Here is a 19,880-nt window from a genome sequence, read left to right as displayed (position 1 = left end):
ATTTTACATACACTATAAGTACATACACTTTATGACTTGCTGTTACAGGCAAACATTTTTAAATTTGCTGTAGGCAAATAATTGGATGATTCTTGCAAATATATATGCAACCGTCTATCTTAAATCATTTATATATTATATTTATATATGACTACATTAGTTGGAAATTTCATCAATCATATATATATAGTATATAGAATTTATATATATATATATATATATATATATTATTTATATATATATTTTTGTTTCACACAGTAAACTTGTTTTACGAAATAAGTATAACTTATTATTTTGTAGTGAACACACTTGTTTTTTAGAATGATAAATTACCTGGACGAATATAATACTTTTTTATTTTGATTTATATCACAAAGTGTTTCCAGCCATCATTCTCAACAAACAGGTTACAGAATTTCTTTCCTAAAGGTTTTAATTTCATAAAATGTATATACAATGCAATATATAATGCAAATATATATGTAGCAATATATATATAGAATATCAGTTGACCTGTAAGTCCACTGACCTTCACATTCTTCCTGTTCATAGAGCAAGATAAGATATTATTTGTCCAGCATTAGTTGAAAACCATCAACCGAGAGTAGAATTTATATTAATCTAAGGAAAGAGCTGTTTGATTTATTCATTGAGATATATATTTTGTTTCACATAAACAGAGCCATTAACTTGTTTTTGAAAGACAGTTGATAAATTACCTGGACGAATATAATTTTTTATTTTGATTTATATCACCAGTTCTCCAGCCATCATTCTCAACAAACATTTCTACAGAATTTCTTTCCTAAAGGATTCAGACCAAGTGCCAGTATTACCTGTAACTGACACACATGTTTATGGCATCTCAGTTTGAGCGAGTGATTTTACCAGGTTTTTTGTTTAAATTCACTTATCTTGGAGCAAGATTGCATTAACCTTGTTTTCGAGAACGAAGGAAAGTAGATAGTTCAGGTCTTTTTGTGAAATGGAAGAGAAAAAGGGATTTTTAGTTTCCCAATGATTATGAATCGATGCCCCATTTTTAAATGTGGCTTTTTATTTTTTTTTATGGGGAATTATCCCATCAGCTTTTTTCCTTTAGGAGGGAACAGGAAGTTGGTTTGAGCAAAAAAAGAATAAGAGATTGATCATTAGAATCGTAAGAAATGAAAGAACAAATAACAGAGAGGAGAATACACACAAGAATAACCTGAAATCTAACTTTGTATTCTTAAAAGAACGCAGCAAAATGACAACTTGATAAAGAGGGATAATATAAATACAAGTGCTTCCCAAAGTCAGTAGATTTAATTCAGTCTTAAATATACTTTAAAATCAACATATAAATGTGTCTCTCCCGTAAATTGATTTCAATCTGATATTTTTGATAAGATCTAGTTTCCCAATTATGATGAATTTTTTTTTTTTTTTTTTTTTTTTTAGATCTTTTCAACGAGGAGAATGATCATCTGAAAAGATCTTTGAAAAGCTTTTTAAATATAATTAATAAAATTCACTGTTGAACACTTTCTGCCTTCCATCACTTGAGATACGATGTCAGTTAGAATAACACATGTGGTTTGCACTTTACTGAATGATATATATTTAAAAAAAGAGAGAGAGAGAGAGAGAGAGAGAGAGAGAGAGAGAGAGAGAGAGAGAGAGAGAGAGACGCCAGCGGTATCATAATTCCTGTTCCCAGCATCCATAATGCACGATTAATGCATTGCAAAAATTCCTGGGCGCGAAAGCGGGCGTCTGTCTCTCTCCGAAAACGAGTTCTTTTAGAATTATGTTGAGATTCTTAGTTACGAGAGAAGTTGGGGAATCCTTTTCAGGAAGAAGAGCCCAGATGGTGTGTGTGTGTGTGTGTGTGTGTGTGTGTGTGTGTCCAAAACATTTGCATCCATTACATGAAGGAATGGCGACTTGGTCTCGTAAGTTCAAACAGCGAGAATCACAATTGGTAGACATGGCGGGATTTCAGAATCGTCGGAAATGATGAAATGCAGCGGAAATGGTGATGTGACAGTGTCCCTTATGTCAGGTTGATCCTCAAGACTTTATTCTTTTTTAACTTGAGAGGGAAATATACAAAGAAAGGGAAGTTGGAATATGGTTTAAAGATGTCCTGTTTAAGCAAGTGTTCACAAAGATAGTGATTTGTTAAAATAATGTTAATAATTTTGGAGGGTAATATCACTTATCATAGACCTCATTTCTGAAATGTTTGTTAAAGTAGTAGAGGAAATTCATATTATTGTTTTTACTTAAGACCTAAATTCTATAGGGTTAATTGAATTCTGTATAAATATTAGTTGTACTTGAATTGCAGAGAATTGCTTTTATTTGTGATATTTTGTTTGAAGTAGGCTAATGACAGATTAGTTTCTATGTTAATATATAATTAACAAAATCCATTACACATATACAAAAACACATATATATATATATATATATCTATATATTAAATATATATATATATATTAACTTTATCACATACACATTGTTCTATTATAGAATTATTCATTCAATTATATATTGATATCCAAAGCTTGTAATAAATAAATTTATATTAGATATAATCCATTTAATGAATATTTATATATATATAGTATATATAATATATATATATAAATATATATGTATATAAATTGGATATTATATATATATATATATATATATATATATATATATATATATATATATATATATATATATATATATTATATATATATATATATATATATTGCATAATATATATATATATAGATTTTGTTAATTAAATATTAGCATATGTATATCATATGTTAGAATTTCAGTTACCTGTTTTCAGGAGAGAGATTAATAAAACATTACAATCAGCCCAATTTCCTAGAAGTGAACAGACTGGGGAACCCATCCAAAAGAGTAACAGTTTATTTTAAGAACGAAGATATTGTCACAAAATTTCCATAACACTCACCTGTCAGTTCCAAGGGATTTTATAATTCATTTTAATTATAGATATCAAAAGATAAATATTTCCGTTATTTCGAGATGGGCAAATCACTCTTGAGAAGAGTTAGCTTTTGGAATTATCCAGTAAATAATGAAGTCTCCTCAAACCAAAAGAGAATTTCCAGAAAGTCCTTTCAGGATTATTCCTTTCTATCGCAAAACTAATGCTCAGTCTTCCACTCTGCTGAATTAATTCCATAAATGACAGTTTCTGAATTACAAACGACGTTAGTTGTAATCAGGACTCTGTATTATGTGTTGGTGATTCGTCGAATGCCTTAGTATGTGAAGCGTTATGATTTCTCTCTCTCTCTCTCTCTCTCTCTCTCTCTCTCTCTCTCTCTCTCTCTCTCTCAAGTTAAAGAGATTATGTTGGAAGTTGTTTTGTCTGTGTCAGCAAGAGCTTGGAAGGTGTTTCAATCGGTTTTCACGCAGAAAACTATACGTACTGTGAGGTTCCTGTTGCTATCTATATCTATATCTATCTGTCTATATATATATATATATATATATATATATATATATATATATATATATATATATATATATATATATATATATATATATATATATATGTACAATATGTATGTATATGTGACGATATATGTGTATGTGTGTATACACAACGTCTTATCGTGACTTATTACTGCTCTTGTATCAGAAAATCCTGAAGAAGTGTGTGGCAATTGTCTTTGGTTGGGTTTCTTGCTTTGGAGATTTGGGATAATTTAGTTTTTCTTTAGGGGTAAGGGATTTCAAGACATTTTTATATTCCTCCTCCTCCTCCTCCTCCTCCTCCTCCTCCTCCTCCTCCTCCTCCTCCTCCTCCTCCTCCTCCTCCTCCTCCTCCTCCTCCTCCTTTCCCATTTTCGACATCTGACATAAACTTCTTCTTTTCTGATTTTGTACGTGTCTTCCTCCTGTGTCCCTCCTGATTGAGGAAATGTTTTCCTCAACCTGGAGGGGAGGAAAGCGGAATTCCTCATGCGTGGAGGAAAAAAGGTTTTGACTCAGTGTTTGTCCTTATCTGGGAGTCCAGGCTATGTGGCAATGAAGACTGAAAGTAGTCCAAATATTGTTATGGGGAGAGAGAGGGGGATTTTTGTGTTATTTTTACCCTTTTTTTAGCGTCAGTCGAAAATTACATAAACTTTTTATTCCTGGAATTTTGATGGAAGTTTTTTCTTCTTCTGTTGCTTATTCATGACAACATATAGTATACACCAACATTATACAGGAGGTGTTCGTGTATAACTTTAAATAAATTATTAATTAACTGTACAAATACATTTAAAAACAAAACTCTAAAGAGCTTTGGAGAATCTCTACTCTGCATGATTCTCCTTTTCCGTCTGACAAGAAGAAGAAGAGATACTAACAAAGAAAAACAAAAGACGAGCGGAATTGTCTACAAAACAAGGAAACTGGTCGTTAAGAGAGACTTATGGTGGATCAGGTGAATTTTTCGTTTTGTGAAAGTATCCAGGTCTCGTCTTTAGAAAATCATAAAGGGAAATAATTGTTTTGACGAATTGGCGTATCCCATTTTTTTTAAATAGTTGAGTTTTCCAGCCAAAGTGTCTCAGTTTTTAATAATCTGTAACATATCAAAACTTCAGCTGTCTGTGTTGTATTATTTACAAACCAAGCTTCCTCAAAAGTTGAGCTAAGGAGAAGCTCCTGAATGATATCAAAATATTTGAAAATTTGTCAGAATGGGCAAAGAATGGCTTACGCCAGTTCGTCAAACTAGGGAGGAATTGTACTGACTAAACTTGTGATTTACTTAAAGTTCAGATGAACACGAGAGTAACATTCCCACTGAAGCCTCAGCATCAGAGTAAATTGAATCAGACTTTTTCCAGCTGTGATATCTCGTTTCTGAGATGATCAGCCTTTATAATGACTTCATCTGAGTTTTATTTCTGCATTTATATAAAGTTTTTTCAGGTGAAATTATTATTTTATTTCATAAGTGTCCTATATATCAATTTGAATAAAAATCCCACATGTAAAATTATTATTTTTCAGTGTTGGTTTTCCTCAGGCAAAAGTAATATTTTTTCCAAGACAGCTGTGTATGGATTTTATTCTTCCATAGAGATTGTGTTGTTCTAACTACATAAGTCCTTTTTAAAATCTTAAAGGGAAATAATTGTATCGACTGAACTTTGACATCCCTAAAATTCAGATTAGCTCTAGAATAAATTAGAGCAAATTGGAAACATGATTTTTCCAGCTGTGATATCAGGTTTCTCTTCCGAGTTCTGACAGTCAATCATTCTAAAGAACACTTCAACCGATTTATATCAAATTTCGCTTTCATCGCACGATTCATTAAACTCGTCGTCATCAACGATTTGAAATATCAGTTTGATCAGAGATTGAAATGTATGAAACTCTGAGAGAGAGAGAGAGAGAGAGAGAGAGAGAGAGAGAGAGAGAGAGAGAGAGGGCAAATAACGACTGTTAGTGTGGTGGGTTGAGTCAAAAGATTCTCCATGACCAATAAACTTCCAATTCACACAAGTGATTTTATTCATTTTTGTTTGAAATCGTGATTGGAATCGAACCATTATTAATCCCAGGAAGACTCTCAATCAATCATTGATGGCGCAGAGGGGTTATTGCGGAGCCCATTTTTAATGAGTGATATTGGCAAGTGGACTAATTAACGTCTTAGTAAGTTGATACTGTAAGTGTTCTAACTTATTTTTAGATGTAGATATCAAATTTCAAAGTAAGATCTCTCTAAATAAATGCACACTGGTTTCACTCTAAACACACACACACACACACACACACACACACACATGTATGTGTACACACACACACACACACACACATATATATATATATATATATATATATATATATATATATATATATATATATATATATATATATATATATATATTGTGCTTGTGAGCATGTATATGTGTGTGTCGTGTTACAATTTTCTGTCAGCAGGAACCTGAAACGATTCACTTTTGAAATCCCAAAAAGCAAGTATCACCATCTGTTATGATTTTAAAAGTATATAACAAACTTTGCTTTTCAAAATCAGTTCCTTCATCGTGTAACGGAGACGAGACGAATGACGGTGACCTAACCAAACAGAATCCCAGGTAGACATTGATTAAGAAGTTACGGCAATTTACGTCGCGCCAAGGAAATGGGGACCTAATTGGCCCCTTCTCTGGGCCGAGGGGAATTTGTATGCGCCCACAGGACGAGGCATAATTAGTGGGTTCTCTCCATCAATTAGCGGCGTGAACGATAATACTCTCTAGTCTTGAGAGAGATCGATGACCAAATGGTTATGAAGGCAGCAATGAGGACCACTTACTCACTTTGGTTCCTCAAGGGGAGGATTTCCTCACTCGACCCATAGCAGTCACCCGTAGGATCTGTAAATAGGATTTCTGTTTTTAAATATAATCTTTAGAATTGTTTAACAGGCAAACTTTTTCTCAGTAACGAGAATTGTCATGTAGCCGAAGGAAATGATGTTTTTTTCTGAATTGCTCACCACATCTACACATTCAATTTACATTATGGCTAAACAATGTATCTCTCTTGCTTTTGCTACAGAGGCTCCTAACAATTGATTCATATTGCAGCTGCAAAAGGTTTTCCTCCTGTTACACCTTTCAAACCTTTTTACTGTCAATTTCAGTTTCAGCGCTGAATGACCTCAAAGGTCCCAGCGCTTGGCCTTTGGTCTAAATTCTATTCTGTGCTATCGAGGTCATTTGCTTTTGAAGGAGAATGTTTGCTTTCTTAAGAGAATTTATTGCAAGGAAATACTGCTCTCTTTGAATAAACACGACCCGTGAAAAGGAATTATCAAGCTTTGTCACAATACTCTTAACCTCTTCTCATTCACTTCCCCCCACGTCTCTCTCTCTCTCTCTCTCTCTCTCTCTCTCTCTCTCTTTCATATGCCAGAGAGAAGCGTTTTTTCCCCTCATTTTCCGAATCGCCCCCTTCCACTTTTCGGTCTCCGTTATCGTCTCCATTATCGACTGTATCAGGCCATATCCTTTCAAAGCTGCTGATGCTGCTTTTGCTTGCATTACAGACACACACATACAAGCATTTGCTGCTTGTACAGGTTTTATTTACCTCGGACGCTCTCCCCAGAGCGAGCAGATTCTTCTTTTTCGGCTTCCATTGGATGTTGTTGAAGGGACGCTTTATGATCTTTCTTTGTCTGGTTTCTTTATTTATAGCGGCAGATGAGTTGTTGGAGTTGTTGTCTTTGCTGGCTCTGATATATTTATAGATATTTGATGCCTTTTGGTGTTTTATCTTTCGAGTAAATATTGAAAGGATATATATATATATATATATATATATATATATATATATATATATATATATATATATATATATATATATATATATATATATATATATATATATATATATAATATATATATATATGATATAATATATATATATATATATTTGTATATATATACAAACATTTTATATATATATATATGATGTGTGTGTATATTATATACTATATATTTGTATGTATGTATGTATGTATATATGTATAACTGAATCACGAAAATATGGAAAGTGATGATATATATATAAATAAAGACAAAATCCACAGAATATAGAAACACTGGAGTGTTGCAGTTTATTTTGATATGTATCCTTTAATTATATATCTTTATATATATATATATATATATATATATATATATATATATATATATATATATATATATATATATATATATATATATATATATATATATATATATGAAATGAGACTGTAATTCCTTTCAACTGGATTAAGTGCACTGTAGGCACTTTTAAGGTTCTTTGCAGCGTTCCTTCGGCCACTAAAAAAACCCTTTCATTCCTTTTACTGTACCTCCGTTCATATTCTCTTTTTCCCATCGTACTTTTCACCTTCTAACAATAACTGTTGGGAAGAAAGGGCAACACGAGGTTTATGCCCCTCCCTGAACACCTTTCAAACCTTTTATTGTAAATTTTCCTTGGCAGTGCTGAACTCATAGGTCCCAGAGGTTTGGCCTTTGGCTAAATCAAAAGTATGTGAATGAAGATTTTTCACTCTTACACTCTACAAAATTGGGAATTGTAAAAGTCTTCTGGGTGAAAAAAGCCAAACAAAAGAGAGGGGCAATGTCAATTATCCTTAAGCCTTGTTATTATAACAAGAACATTACTAAGATGCAATGTCTGACCATTTTGGCCTAATAAAAACTCTAGAACAACACTTTGATACACTGATGAGCCCCAGCACAAAAAATCTGAAATTCTTTTACTGAGCAGCATCCATGTTGTTCTCTTTCCCAATATTATCAGAGAGACAAGAGATTTAGAAGGACTACAACACATGAGTGCTATACTTCTTTGAGAATTTGTCCCATTGTGAAGATTTTCGCTCTTTTTTGCGCAAATACAAGGTCAAATTAAATGTTGTAAAAGTAGAAAAGTGATTGTAAATCACATCAACACAGGTAATACAATCAGACTCCTTTTCATGCTGGTCTATATTATCTTGGTGACTTTGCAAACCTGTTCTCAACAATTACATCGAAAATAGCTTAAACTGAAATCTTATTGACTCTATTTTTATGTAAGAGAAGAGAAGCTTTCTTCCTCTGAAAGGATCTTTACAAAATGGGAAAGAGGAACGAGGGAACAGACTGCAAAAGTCAACGGACCAAGTGTTTGTTGTTCCAGATGAAATTTCTTCTGAGCAGCTTTGCCGGAATGGCCCTGAATGCATTCCTGCTGGAGGATCGGAATTTGCTTAACCACGTTTCTAGCTTTGGGAGTTCACCATTTTGAATTATACTTTTGGAAACAGATCCATGAAAATTGCTTTCTTTGTGTTGCCCTAATTTACACTACAACTGTCTCTTGACTGCAGGTTTTGTGAAACTAATTGCTCAGCTGTACTCTCTTATCTCTCTGACTCATTTTTTAAGATTAGATCTCAGAGTAATTGTGTAAAGTTTGAGAAGCATAATCGAAAAGACTGATATAACTAGTAAATCAAAGTTGCTACTCTCTTCATTGGTCTATTTAATTATCTTAAGGTTTTTCTATGCACCTGCTGAACAAACTGTCTTACTACCCCAATATTCTGGCGGATAAGAAAGGCATTTATTGAAGGAATCCCTGTAAAACTAAGTATTGAGAAGAGACGGAATGAATGATCAAATCTCGCAGACGTCATCATCTCATAACATAGAGACTTGGTCCTTTAACAGGGCAGGTCACCTGGATTAGATTTTCTCGTTTCTGTTTAATGATGAATCTGGCCTTAGCCAGCAAGGGTTTCCGTGCTGGCAGGAGAAACCTTACACCTATGAAACGAATAGTACTTACAAGGGTTGGACTGTAAAGTTTTGTCATTCATCCAGTTCCTCAAGTTGACTGATTGGCTGGTTTATTTGCCTCCAACACCAAATCTAGTGCTATGGTCGAGGTTTCTAGATACACACCGTCACTTTTAAACAGGGTGGTTTGTGAATGAAGAAGTTGATTCTCCACATTGGTTGAAATTCTGTTCAGTTGAATTGTTAAGTGAAAAGGATGCATCAATCCAAACATAACAAGAGAAGTGTCTTTGTTTATTATCCTTTCTGTTATTTGTTTCTTCATCAGCACACAAGAACATTCTTAATAAGATGCAAAGTTGACATATTTTGGCCATGTTAAATCTTTGAGAAAAACACTGGCACCCGTACAAATGAGGCATAATATTTTTATCTTTCCTACCAAGCTGCATCAAGGTTGTTGGCTTATAGCAATTTTCATCTCTTAATTGGCTAGACAGATTTGGACTACAACACTGAGTCTAGAACTCTTTGAGAACTAATCTCATTGTAGAAAGAAGATTTTCACTTAATTTTTGTCTGCAAATACAAACTTCAAATTAAATATTATATAATAGTAGAAAAATGATTCCCAAATCACAGCAAACACATATAATATAATAGATACTCTTTTTAATGCTGGTCTATATTATACTGGTGACTTTGCAAACTATTTCATAATTACATCGAAAATGCTGTTCTTTAATTGAATTATATGTTGATATATTTTCTGTAAGAGAAAGGAAGCCTTTTTCTCCCCAAAGGTATCTAACAAAATGGTTTTAGAGCAAATGAGGGAACAGACTTGCTTGGACAAACAGTCCACATTGTTTGTTGTTCAAATGAAATTTCTTCTTGATAATTTGGACTGTTGGCGCTGAATGCCTTCCTGCTGGAGGAGGCGGAATTTGCTTAACATCAAATTTAGCAATTCTGGGCTCAGCCATTTGAATTATAGTTTTGGAAACAGTATCCATGAAAATTATATATTTGTGTATATAATCACATATACAACTATATATGATGGATATATATATAAACTATGTATGTCAGTGTGTGTGTCTAAAAAGTTTCCTGTGGAACTGAGGTGACAGCAAAGATGTCAGATTTCAGAGTAATTGTATTTCCGACGTTTCCCAGTCAAGTTTCTTTAATCGAAAATGTTTAGGAAATCTATATTTAAATCAAAATTTTTTGTTTAAGGAAACCAGTTTAACAATTATCTTGAAGAAGTTTCATGCAGATTAAAAAATGATTAGCAAAACTGTCACAATACTTTTCCAATCAGTCTTGAAAAAGGATAAAAAATTGCATCATTGAAGGAAAAAGCAACAAAATCAGAATAAAAGGGAGAATGAAAAGAAGAGAGAGATGATAAATGACAATAAATGATTCAGGGGTGAATTGCAATGGCGTAGGTCGTATAAACTAGGAGACATGGTGCCGTTTTGTGGAAATTATAACAGGAAAACATTGAGAGAATGCAATTTTTTTTCGTTTTGATAAATTGAAAGGACTCTTTTTGTCGAAAAAATGAGCGGAATGTATTTCGTCCTGTAGTTTGAAAAAGTGTGAAATTAATATGAAAGGGTATAGCCTCAAAGGTGGCATCGTTGAAGTTTTGTTTTAAACATACTTGTCAAGAGGGATCCACACATGTGCACTCCATTTATATAAACACCAAAACTAAATATATATATCACACAGGTTATATATATACATCCACTTTTTAATCATTTATGACAAAATATATATAGATATATATATATGATATGGTTATGTACTATATGAATTAGTCAGCCAATAATAATATATCAATATAGTATATAACAAAGCAGTATCTTTGTTTATTATATTTATGTTGATATGTATATACATTAAAACATCCACATTCCTATTCATAATACAAAAAGTTTACATATTGTGGACATCTTATAATATCACCCAGGCATCGTGAAATTAATGATATTTTAACATCTCCTAAATATTTATTATGGAAGTTTCGTGGCAGGAGAGAGAACACACCATTTGTCACATATACCCATTGCATATATATATATATATCTATCTCTCTCATTCTATATCTCTCATATATAAGTTTCCTATGGAATGATATGAATAGACATATGATAAATTTATGAAATGCCTGATAAATATACTTTAGCGATAAATCTCAGTATCAGATTTGTATGTCACCCCTGATAATTCTAACAGGAAATCTTGAGAACATTTTTGTTTGAGAACCTGGAAAGGATTTGACGAAGACTCAGAGATTAAAAAGATTAAAAGATATATTAGCAAAAATGTACAGAAAATACTTCCCCAAAATATTTGAAAAGAAAAAAAAAATTTCCTCATGGCTGAAAGAAAAGCAACACAATCAGAATGGATACAGAAAAAGGAGAATGATACGAGAGAGAGGGATGATAAAAACAGTAAATGATTAATGGGTGAATTGCAATGCCGAGAGTAGAGTATAAAAGTGAGGCCTGGTTGGAATCTCTGTTTTTTATAATTAAAGCTCTGAAAATTTTTTTTTATTTTTTTTGCCTTTGTTTGAGAAATCTTCTTGGCTCCTGTTCGATGAAAAATGGCGGTTATTTGTTATTGGCTTCAAGGTGTTCTTCTTTGTTCTTAATGAGAATAGGGTATGACATGGAAGGGGCAGTGGAATGTTTATGTATTTGATTATGATTTTGTTTTCATAAACATTTCCCTCTTCAGAAGTAATGTATATATATATATTTCTAAGTTTATATATATATGTATATGTGTATATATATATATATATATATATATATATATATATATATATATATATATATATATATATATATATATATATATATTTATATAATATCCTTATATATATTCTTCCATAATTAAAATCCTAAATCCTCAAAACACAAGAGACAACCTCCCTATGCAGTCAACACCGTCATCCCTGCTCATCGAATCAGTCTCTCTCTCTCATGTCATAGCTCAAATTAGATCAAGGCTAGACAAACTCATGGTTCTACCAAAATACAGTCTTTATTTCCAAACTTAACATGACAAAACAAAAACAAAATTAAAGAAGAGAATGTGAGCCAAAGACTGTCCTTAACTTCTGGCAAACGAGTAAATGAAAAATCAAAGAGAGGACTTGTAAATACATTTTGACACCAATCAATCACATATCCCAAAACTAATGTCAAAGTCTGTCATGTCTGAAGTTTAGCTATATGTCAGAAATTTTCTTAACGTTTGACCACTAACAAATCCATCTGAAACAAAGGTCACCTTTAAAATAAAGCACAAAGACATATAAATGCATAGTTGGAGAATTCCATGTTACCAAAATCACTCAACACATCCCAAAGGTTATAATTGTGTTAAGACAACAAAGATGAAAAAATATTCAGTAATAAAATGTCAATGAAACCAACAGAGTATGTTTTAACTCAATGTCCAATCGGGCATTTTAGAATGAAAAGAAATTTCACCTTTACTGGCAAAAGTGCTGAGCGCGTTATTTGTTTAGCACATTCACTATTCAAGTTACATCCTGAGGTGAAAAGTATCTATAATCCAGATTTCATTTATTCTTAAATCAATTTTCAAATTCGAGCGGATTTGCACACACTCATAATTCATAAATATATTCTCCAAAACCCTCGTGACGTGGAGATTCGTGACGCGATACAGGTCATAGGGTCAACACCGGACCTACGTGAGATGAAGTCATTATATTTCCAAGACCCAAATTCCTTTTTCGCTTCATTGAAATGAATAAGTTTACAAACAGCCTGGTATGCGATGACGCAAGGTTCCTCTCGCCCCAAGATTTTTAAACATGCTTGAGATGCTGATTTGTTCCATCAAGGAACATATGAAAGATTTCAATGCTCCATAACTATATACTGTTTATTCTATATAGAAAATTGAATATATATATATATATATATATATATATATATATATATATATATATATATTATATATGTATGCATGTATGTATGTATGTATATATATATATATATTTAAATATATATATATATATATATATATATATATGTATATCATATTTCATGTGAAAAGTTATTTACCTATATAATCGTTCATTTATCTCAAATCAATGCAAATTAAGTTTCTATATGTCCATATGAGATAAGGTTATTATATCATCTTTAAAAATATTTCCTTTTATGTAAGTTGAAATGGAAATGAATAATGACTTTACATATCTGCTGGAGATTATTTTCATAATGGTTCTGTTGCGTGGGTGAGAGGGACTTTATAACTCACAGATAATGAAAGATCGCTCGTGTCATTTAGGGAAAGGCAATTAAGAAAATTGAATAACGAAATATCGTCAAGAAGGGATAATAATATGTTGATTTAGTGAAGAATTACAGTGAGGGTCGTGTTTATTATGCAGCAATTTGAATTTATATTTTGCTGCCTCTTTGTGTTCACTTTTTATGTGAATTGTTATTTACTTCTTCTTAAGTCAGTCTGATTCTGTATATTTATGTTCATATTCTCTTTCTTCCATCTTACTTTCCTTAGCCCCTCTCCCAGCAATTGATTCATAGTACAACAGCAAAAGGTTTTCCCTCCTGTTACTTAACCTCTCGAACCTTTCTTCTACTCTCTGTTTCCGTTTCAGCGCTAAGTGACCTCATCACAGGTCCCGTCGCTTGGCCTTTGGCCTAATATCCATATTCTGTTTTGTATAGTTGTCTTTAGTTGTTTGTTTCATCATTTGCATCTTCAAAATCATCGTGCCCAAAGCCTTTCTGTGCTTTGTCTTTTCTGTGCTTTGTCTTCCACAAATCTCCACTTGTCTCTTCCTCTCTCCTCATAGTTCTCAATTCCTAGTAGGTCTGGGTCTTCTTCCAACCCTCCTGATGCCCACAGCAGCCCAGGTGACTCCACCAAGCTCTGTTCTCCCAGGGGCTGGTAGATGGACATGTCCAAGCCATCTAGCTCTCTCCCTTTCGTCATTATCTTACCTGAATTCAGAACCTCCACAATTTCTTCGTCCATTTTTCCTTTAGTTCGTTTTTCTAATTTACATGACTTGACGTAGTCTGTGATTTTTATGGTCGTTTGCAGCAGATTAAATTATTTTCCTAACATGAATCATCTTCGTAGATTAAAATGTATATAACTTAAACAATTTTCAAAATTAGATATTTTCCACTTCAGACATTTTAAACGCAACATTTCGAGAAAGGAAAATGGTTCATGAAAATCCCGAAGCCTTAATCACCCACCTGAGTCACCTGAGGAAAGGTGTCTTCAGTAATCTGAGGAAAGTTGTCTTCATTAACCTGAGGAAAGGTGTCTTCACTAACTGGTCTGAAGAAGCAGAGCTAAGATTTAAGAAGACAGAAATGGCGCGGAAGTCCTTTACCTGGTGGGACATGTTGACATTTCCTTTGTAGGATGGGAAGTCCTTTTACAAGGAGGTCTTGATAGGTGGAATCATAAAGATTTAAAGTTTATGAATCCAAAGTGTTTAAGTTTGGATTCTCTGTCAAGATGAATTAAGAATATATAAATTTCACGTCAGAATATTATTTTAATTATTGGTCTTTAGGGACTTTTTTTCTATGTTTAGATTCTGTTTTTGCATTTTGAAAAACTACATCATTAATCCCTACCCCGGGTAGGGGTAGCGTCGTCGGTGCACCTCACGCGGTTCACTGTAGGCATCACTTAAGGTTCTTTGCAGCATCCTTTCCGTGGCCTCTAGCTACAATCTTTTTCATTCATTTTACTGTACCTCCGCTTATATTCTCTTTCTTCCATCTTACTTTCCTCAACCCTCTCCTAGCGATTGATTAACAGTTCAACTGCGAGGTCTTCCTCCTGTTACACCTTTCAAACCTTTTTACTCTTAATTTCCCTTTCAGTGCTGAATGACCTCATAGGTCCCAGCGCTTAACCTTTGTCCTAAATATTGTATTCCATTCCATTCCATTCCATGAGCCCCTAAAGTTAATAGGAGAGAGTAATCTAATGGCAATGTTCCCAAAATACGAGTTTCCTAACTTGTGTGAACATTCTCAAGAATATATTTTTTTTTCGTCTATCAAATTTCGTAAATCATCAGCTGTGTGATAAAGGCTCCTCTATTTTCCAGATATGGAATCTAATAAATCTAGTCTTATTTGTAGTAATCTTCAAATTCCTATTAGTTACGCATTAATGCAAAATCTTGTAAATATCTAACTTTAGAAACAAGAATATGAAATCTATTCAATCTCATTGAATTGTAGAAAATCAAATTCCTATTAGTTACGTATTGATATAAGATCATGTTTTTATTTAACTTGGAAACTAACTGTTTTCCAGATATGAAATCAATTAAATCTAGTTTTATTTGTAGTGATCTTCAGATTCCTATCAGTTACCTATTGAACTAAAATTGCATTTTTATCTAACTTTGCGACCATGAAAACTCATGGTTCCAAAGTTAGATAAAAGTAAGATTTTATATCAACACATATAACTATAGGAATTCGAGATCACTACAAATAAAACTAGATACAATAGATTTCATGTATAGAAGAACGATCTAACCTAAATCAGAAGGTTGTTTTATAGGTTAAATCAATAATACGGTTACTTTAAATTAAAATGACTTTAGTAGTTACATCGTTATGATAAATGCTGTTGGAAATAATTAAATAATAAATCTCATACTGGTTGACAAACCTCGATGGCTGCTTCTTATCAGAACATCAGTTTGGTAACGAGATCAAATGGATATTAATTAATGTTGAAATGGAGCATTGCAATATTAATCATTCATAATTCAAACACCAATAGAGAGTAAGCGTGGCTGAGCCACCAATAAGCACGAAAAAAAGTTTAATTGTTATTGATAGGATAACGATTATTATTAGTGGAAATAATTGAGTTTTGTTTATTAGGTTAGTGACTTTGTTATATCTCGCTGAAACTGTGATGTGGTCACGTGATCTTCTTTACAATTTTGAATTGTATCGGCGTAATTAATGAGTAACGTTATGGCAGTTAGACTTTTAAAGGTATTTTTATTAGGTAGACAATTGAGACGAATCATTACAGTGCACAGCTCTTCGTATTTTTAGTAGAAATATATGTATGTACGTATATATGTATATACGAGTATATATATATATATATATATATATATATATATATATATATGTATATATATATATATATATATATATATATATATATATATGTATATATATATATAAAACCTTTGTCTTATATATTTATTATATACACACATATCTTCCTTGCCCACTGAAAACCTATCTTCTTTATATATATATCTTATATATATCTTTTAGAGATTAAAACTATAACACGGTTATATATTTAAAACTCTCTCATTGAACTGTTTGATAATTTATTCTTCGGTTGTCTTTGTAAACTTCTCCTGCTCATTTCTCGGTGTCTCAGATCTCTCTCTCTCTCTCTCTCCTCCTCTCTCCCTCCTCTCTCTCCTCTCTCCTCCCCGCACAAAGAGAAGAAAGATGAATATGAAAACTTTAAGATCTAATGAACGAAGTCGCTTTTTGGATGAGAATTTCTTTAAAAACCAAAGATTGAGAGAGAGAGAGAGAGAGAGAGAGAGAGAGAGAGAGAGAGAGAGAGAGAGAGAGAGAGAGAGAGTTCAAAGAAGGAATCAGAGATCTCTCAGAGGAGAGGTTTAGGAGACAATATAATGTCCTTCTCATCAACGCTCGAGTTGAGAGAGGGGAGGATCTGAAGAAGGACTGAGGAGGAGGAGGAGGAGAGCTTTTCAACACAAACGGAGGAATAAGCAATTGGAGCGAGGGAGAGGATAGAGAGTTAGATTTCTCCTGTCCTCTGAGAAGAAAAGAAGAAGAAGAAGAAGAAGAAGAAGAGAGAGAGAGAAAAGAGAGAGAGATTGAGATTTCGAACTGCATGAGGAGGAAGATTAGTTAAGGCAGTGCTAAAAGAAGGTATAATCAATATAGTTTCTCAGTGAGAGAGAGAGAGAGAGAGATAGGGATCATTTAACACATTGCCACTTAGGAAGTGAAGCAATATAATTTGCCCAAAAAAAGCGGGGGACAGTACAGGGAAGAAGGTAAGATGTTTCAGTTGTTCAAAATAAAAAAAAAAAAATAAACTTTACAATCGTTCTGAATAAAAGCAAAAGAAAATCAAATTTTATACAATTGTAAAGAATATCTCCTATTCTTTTTTTGTTTTTGGATGTTATTCTCAAGATTTCATTCCCCTGTCCACCACGACGTCACGTCAATTCTGCATCTTTTCCCAAATTCTTCCTATCACTTCATTTGTCATCTGATTCTTTGTGTTTCTCCGCCATTTTCTCTTCTCTTGACATTTATTGAATTTCATTTGTATTTCTCATTCCTCTTCTTCCCACATTGCAAGAATTCTTTTAGTTACTTCTGATAGTTTGGCAAAATCTTTCTCTCTCTAATTCTTTAAGACCTGGAAATCATTAATTATTTATCTCTCTTCTCTATTTGGTTTGCTCCACCAGGGTTAGTGCTGTCAGTGAACCTCATGCGGTGCAGTGTAGGCATTACTAAAGTTCTTTGCAACGTCCTCGGCCCATAGCGTCAACCCCCTTTCTTCCCTTTACTATACCTCCGTTGATATTCTTTTTCTTCCATCTTACTTTCCTCGACCCTCTCCTAACAATTGTTTTCGTAGTGCAACTGCAAAAGGTTTTCCCCCTGTTGCACCTTCCAAAGCTTTTTACTATCAGTTAGTCTTTCGGCGCTGAATGACCTTATTATAGGTCAGAAGCCTGGCCTTTGGCCTAAATTCTATATTCCATTCTATTCTATTCGGTTCTATACGGTTTGCCTAACCTGTTGTACTGATGTTCATGTATATCTGGTCTGGGCAACTTTCATTAAATTCTTCATATTTCCAGGTTTGATAAAAACTGCAAGCTTTCGTTCACAAAATATGTAACAATATCTCCTGATTCGTGAATATTATTTTAAGAGTCAAATTCTGGGTTGTTATATACCAAGGGGTCCACAACCCATATAACTTTTGGCTGTTTTTCCTCTATGAGCTTGAAGGATGATCAACGGCGTCTTTCTTCTTTGTTTTATTTGAATCTTTCTTTTAATTTAATTTTTCACTTTTTAGGATTATCAATATATATTATCAATATGTAATTCACTGTTGAGGAAAACCCTAGTTATTATTAATGTAAATATTTGCAATATTTCTATTAAATCATCTTTCAATGTCACTATATTTTCAATTATTTGAATTCCTTTTTTGACAACTGGGGTTATTTGTTCCTTCCACTTATTATGGTTATCATTATGGATTACAATTACGTAAATTTCGGTTGAGAAAGTCCAGTTATTATCACTGCCAGGTTTTCAATATTTCTATCAAATTATTTTTCATTGTCACCATGACATTTTTTTTTTACAATAATTTCAAGTAATTTAACCGTATCTTTAATTCTTTTTGCCACCTATTTAAATAATACCTAGTTCTTGAACACATTTGTTTTAATATACATACAAAATCAATTCGAACATCTTATTTTTTCTGGTATAACGAAAATGTTATTTATATAAGAAAGAAGTAACACAAAAAATCCCATTGTAGTCGCCCAGGGAAAGAGGATTCTACACCATCACACATCCGGTTCTTCCTTAACTAAAAATATGGTGTTATTTGGTGTGTGTAGCAGGGAGGGGTTATGAAACCATTTCCTTCCAATAGAAGTTTTCTGATGGAATCATTTGCTCAATAGTTGGCGTTGCTTCATTTTTAGATGCGTTGGGAGAATTGGAAGTGTGAAGGCTCTCTCTCTTTCTCTCTTTCTTCTTCTTTCTTTTCTTTCTTTCTTCTTTCTCTCCATATAGCAGCAATTATACATTCATCAGCAAATTAGAGTAGTCAGCCCAACATTCTTGGATAACTCTCTCTGTCTCTCTCTTTATATATATATATATATATATATATATATATATATATATATATATATATATAAAGAAGATAGTATATATATATATATATATATATATATATATATATATATATATATATATATATATATATATATATATATATATATATATATATATATATATGTATGTGTGTGTGTGTGTGTGTGTGTGTGTGTGTGTGTGTGTTTATAGATACACACATAAAGAGAGAGACAGAGAGGAACAAGAGATATTTGAGCATGTTTCTACTTCTTTGTAATTTGCTGATGGATGCATATATTGTATATGGAGAGAGAGAGAGAGAGAGAGAGAGAGAGAGAGAGATCCTTCACACTTCCACTCCTCAACGCATTTAAGAAAGGAGAGCAACGCCACCTATTGGAGGCAAATGACTCCATCACAAACTTATATTGAAAGAATGGTTTTTATATATATATATATATATATATATATATATATATATATATATATATATATATATATATGTGTGTGTGTGTGTGTGTGTGTGTATGTGTATATAGATATATAG

The 19,880-nt window shown here is 32.7% G+C and overlaps 1 protein-coding gene across 1 annotated transcript in view; it reads right to left on the bottom strand.

Annotated features, from left to right (window-relative positions):
- Positions 1 to 3,657: 3,657 nt before the first annotated feature.
- Positions 3,658 to 19,880, bottom strand: part of LOC136846845 (uncharacterized) — a 20,995-nt gene continuing 4,772 nt past the window's right edge. Inside the window, exon 2 of the mRNA XM_067118114.1 lies at positions 3,658 to 3,957. Within this exon, the coding sequence (XP_066974215.1) occupies positions 3,658 to 3,957 (300 nt within the window). The remainder of the gene's footprint in view (positions 3,958 to 19,880) is intronic.

This window comes from Macrobrachium rosenbergii, chromosome 15, assembly GCF_040412425.1.
Source record: "Macrobrachium rosenbergii isolate ZJJX-2024 chromosome 15, ASM4041242v1, whole genome shotgun sequence".
Lineage (NCBI taxonomy): Eukaryota > Metazoa > Arthropoda > Malacostraca > Decapoda > Palaemonidae > Macrobrachium > Macrobrachium rosenbergii.
This window is presented reverse-complemented; position numbering and strand designations above follow the sequence as displayed.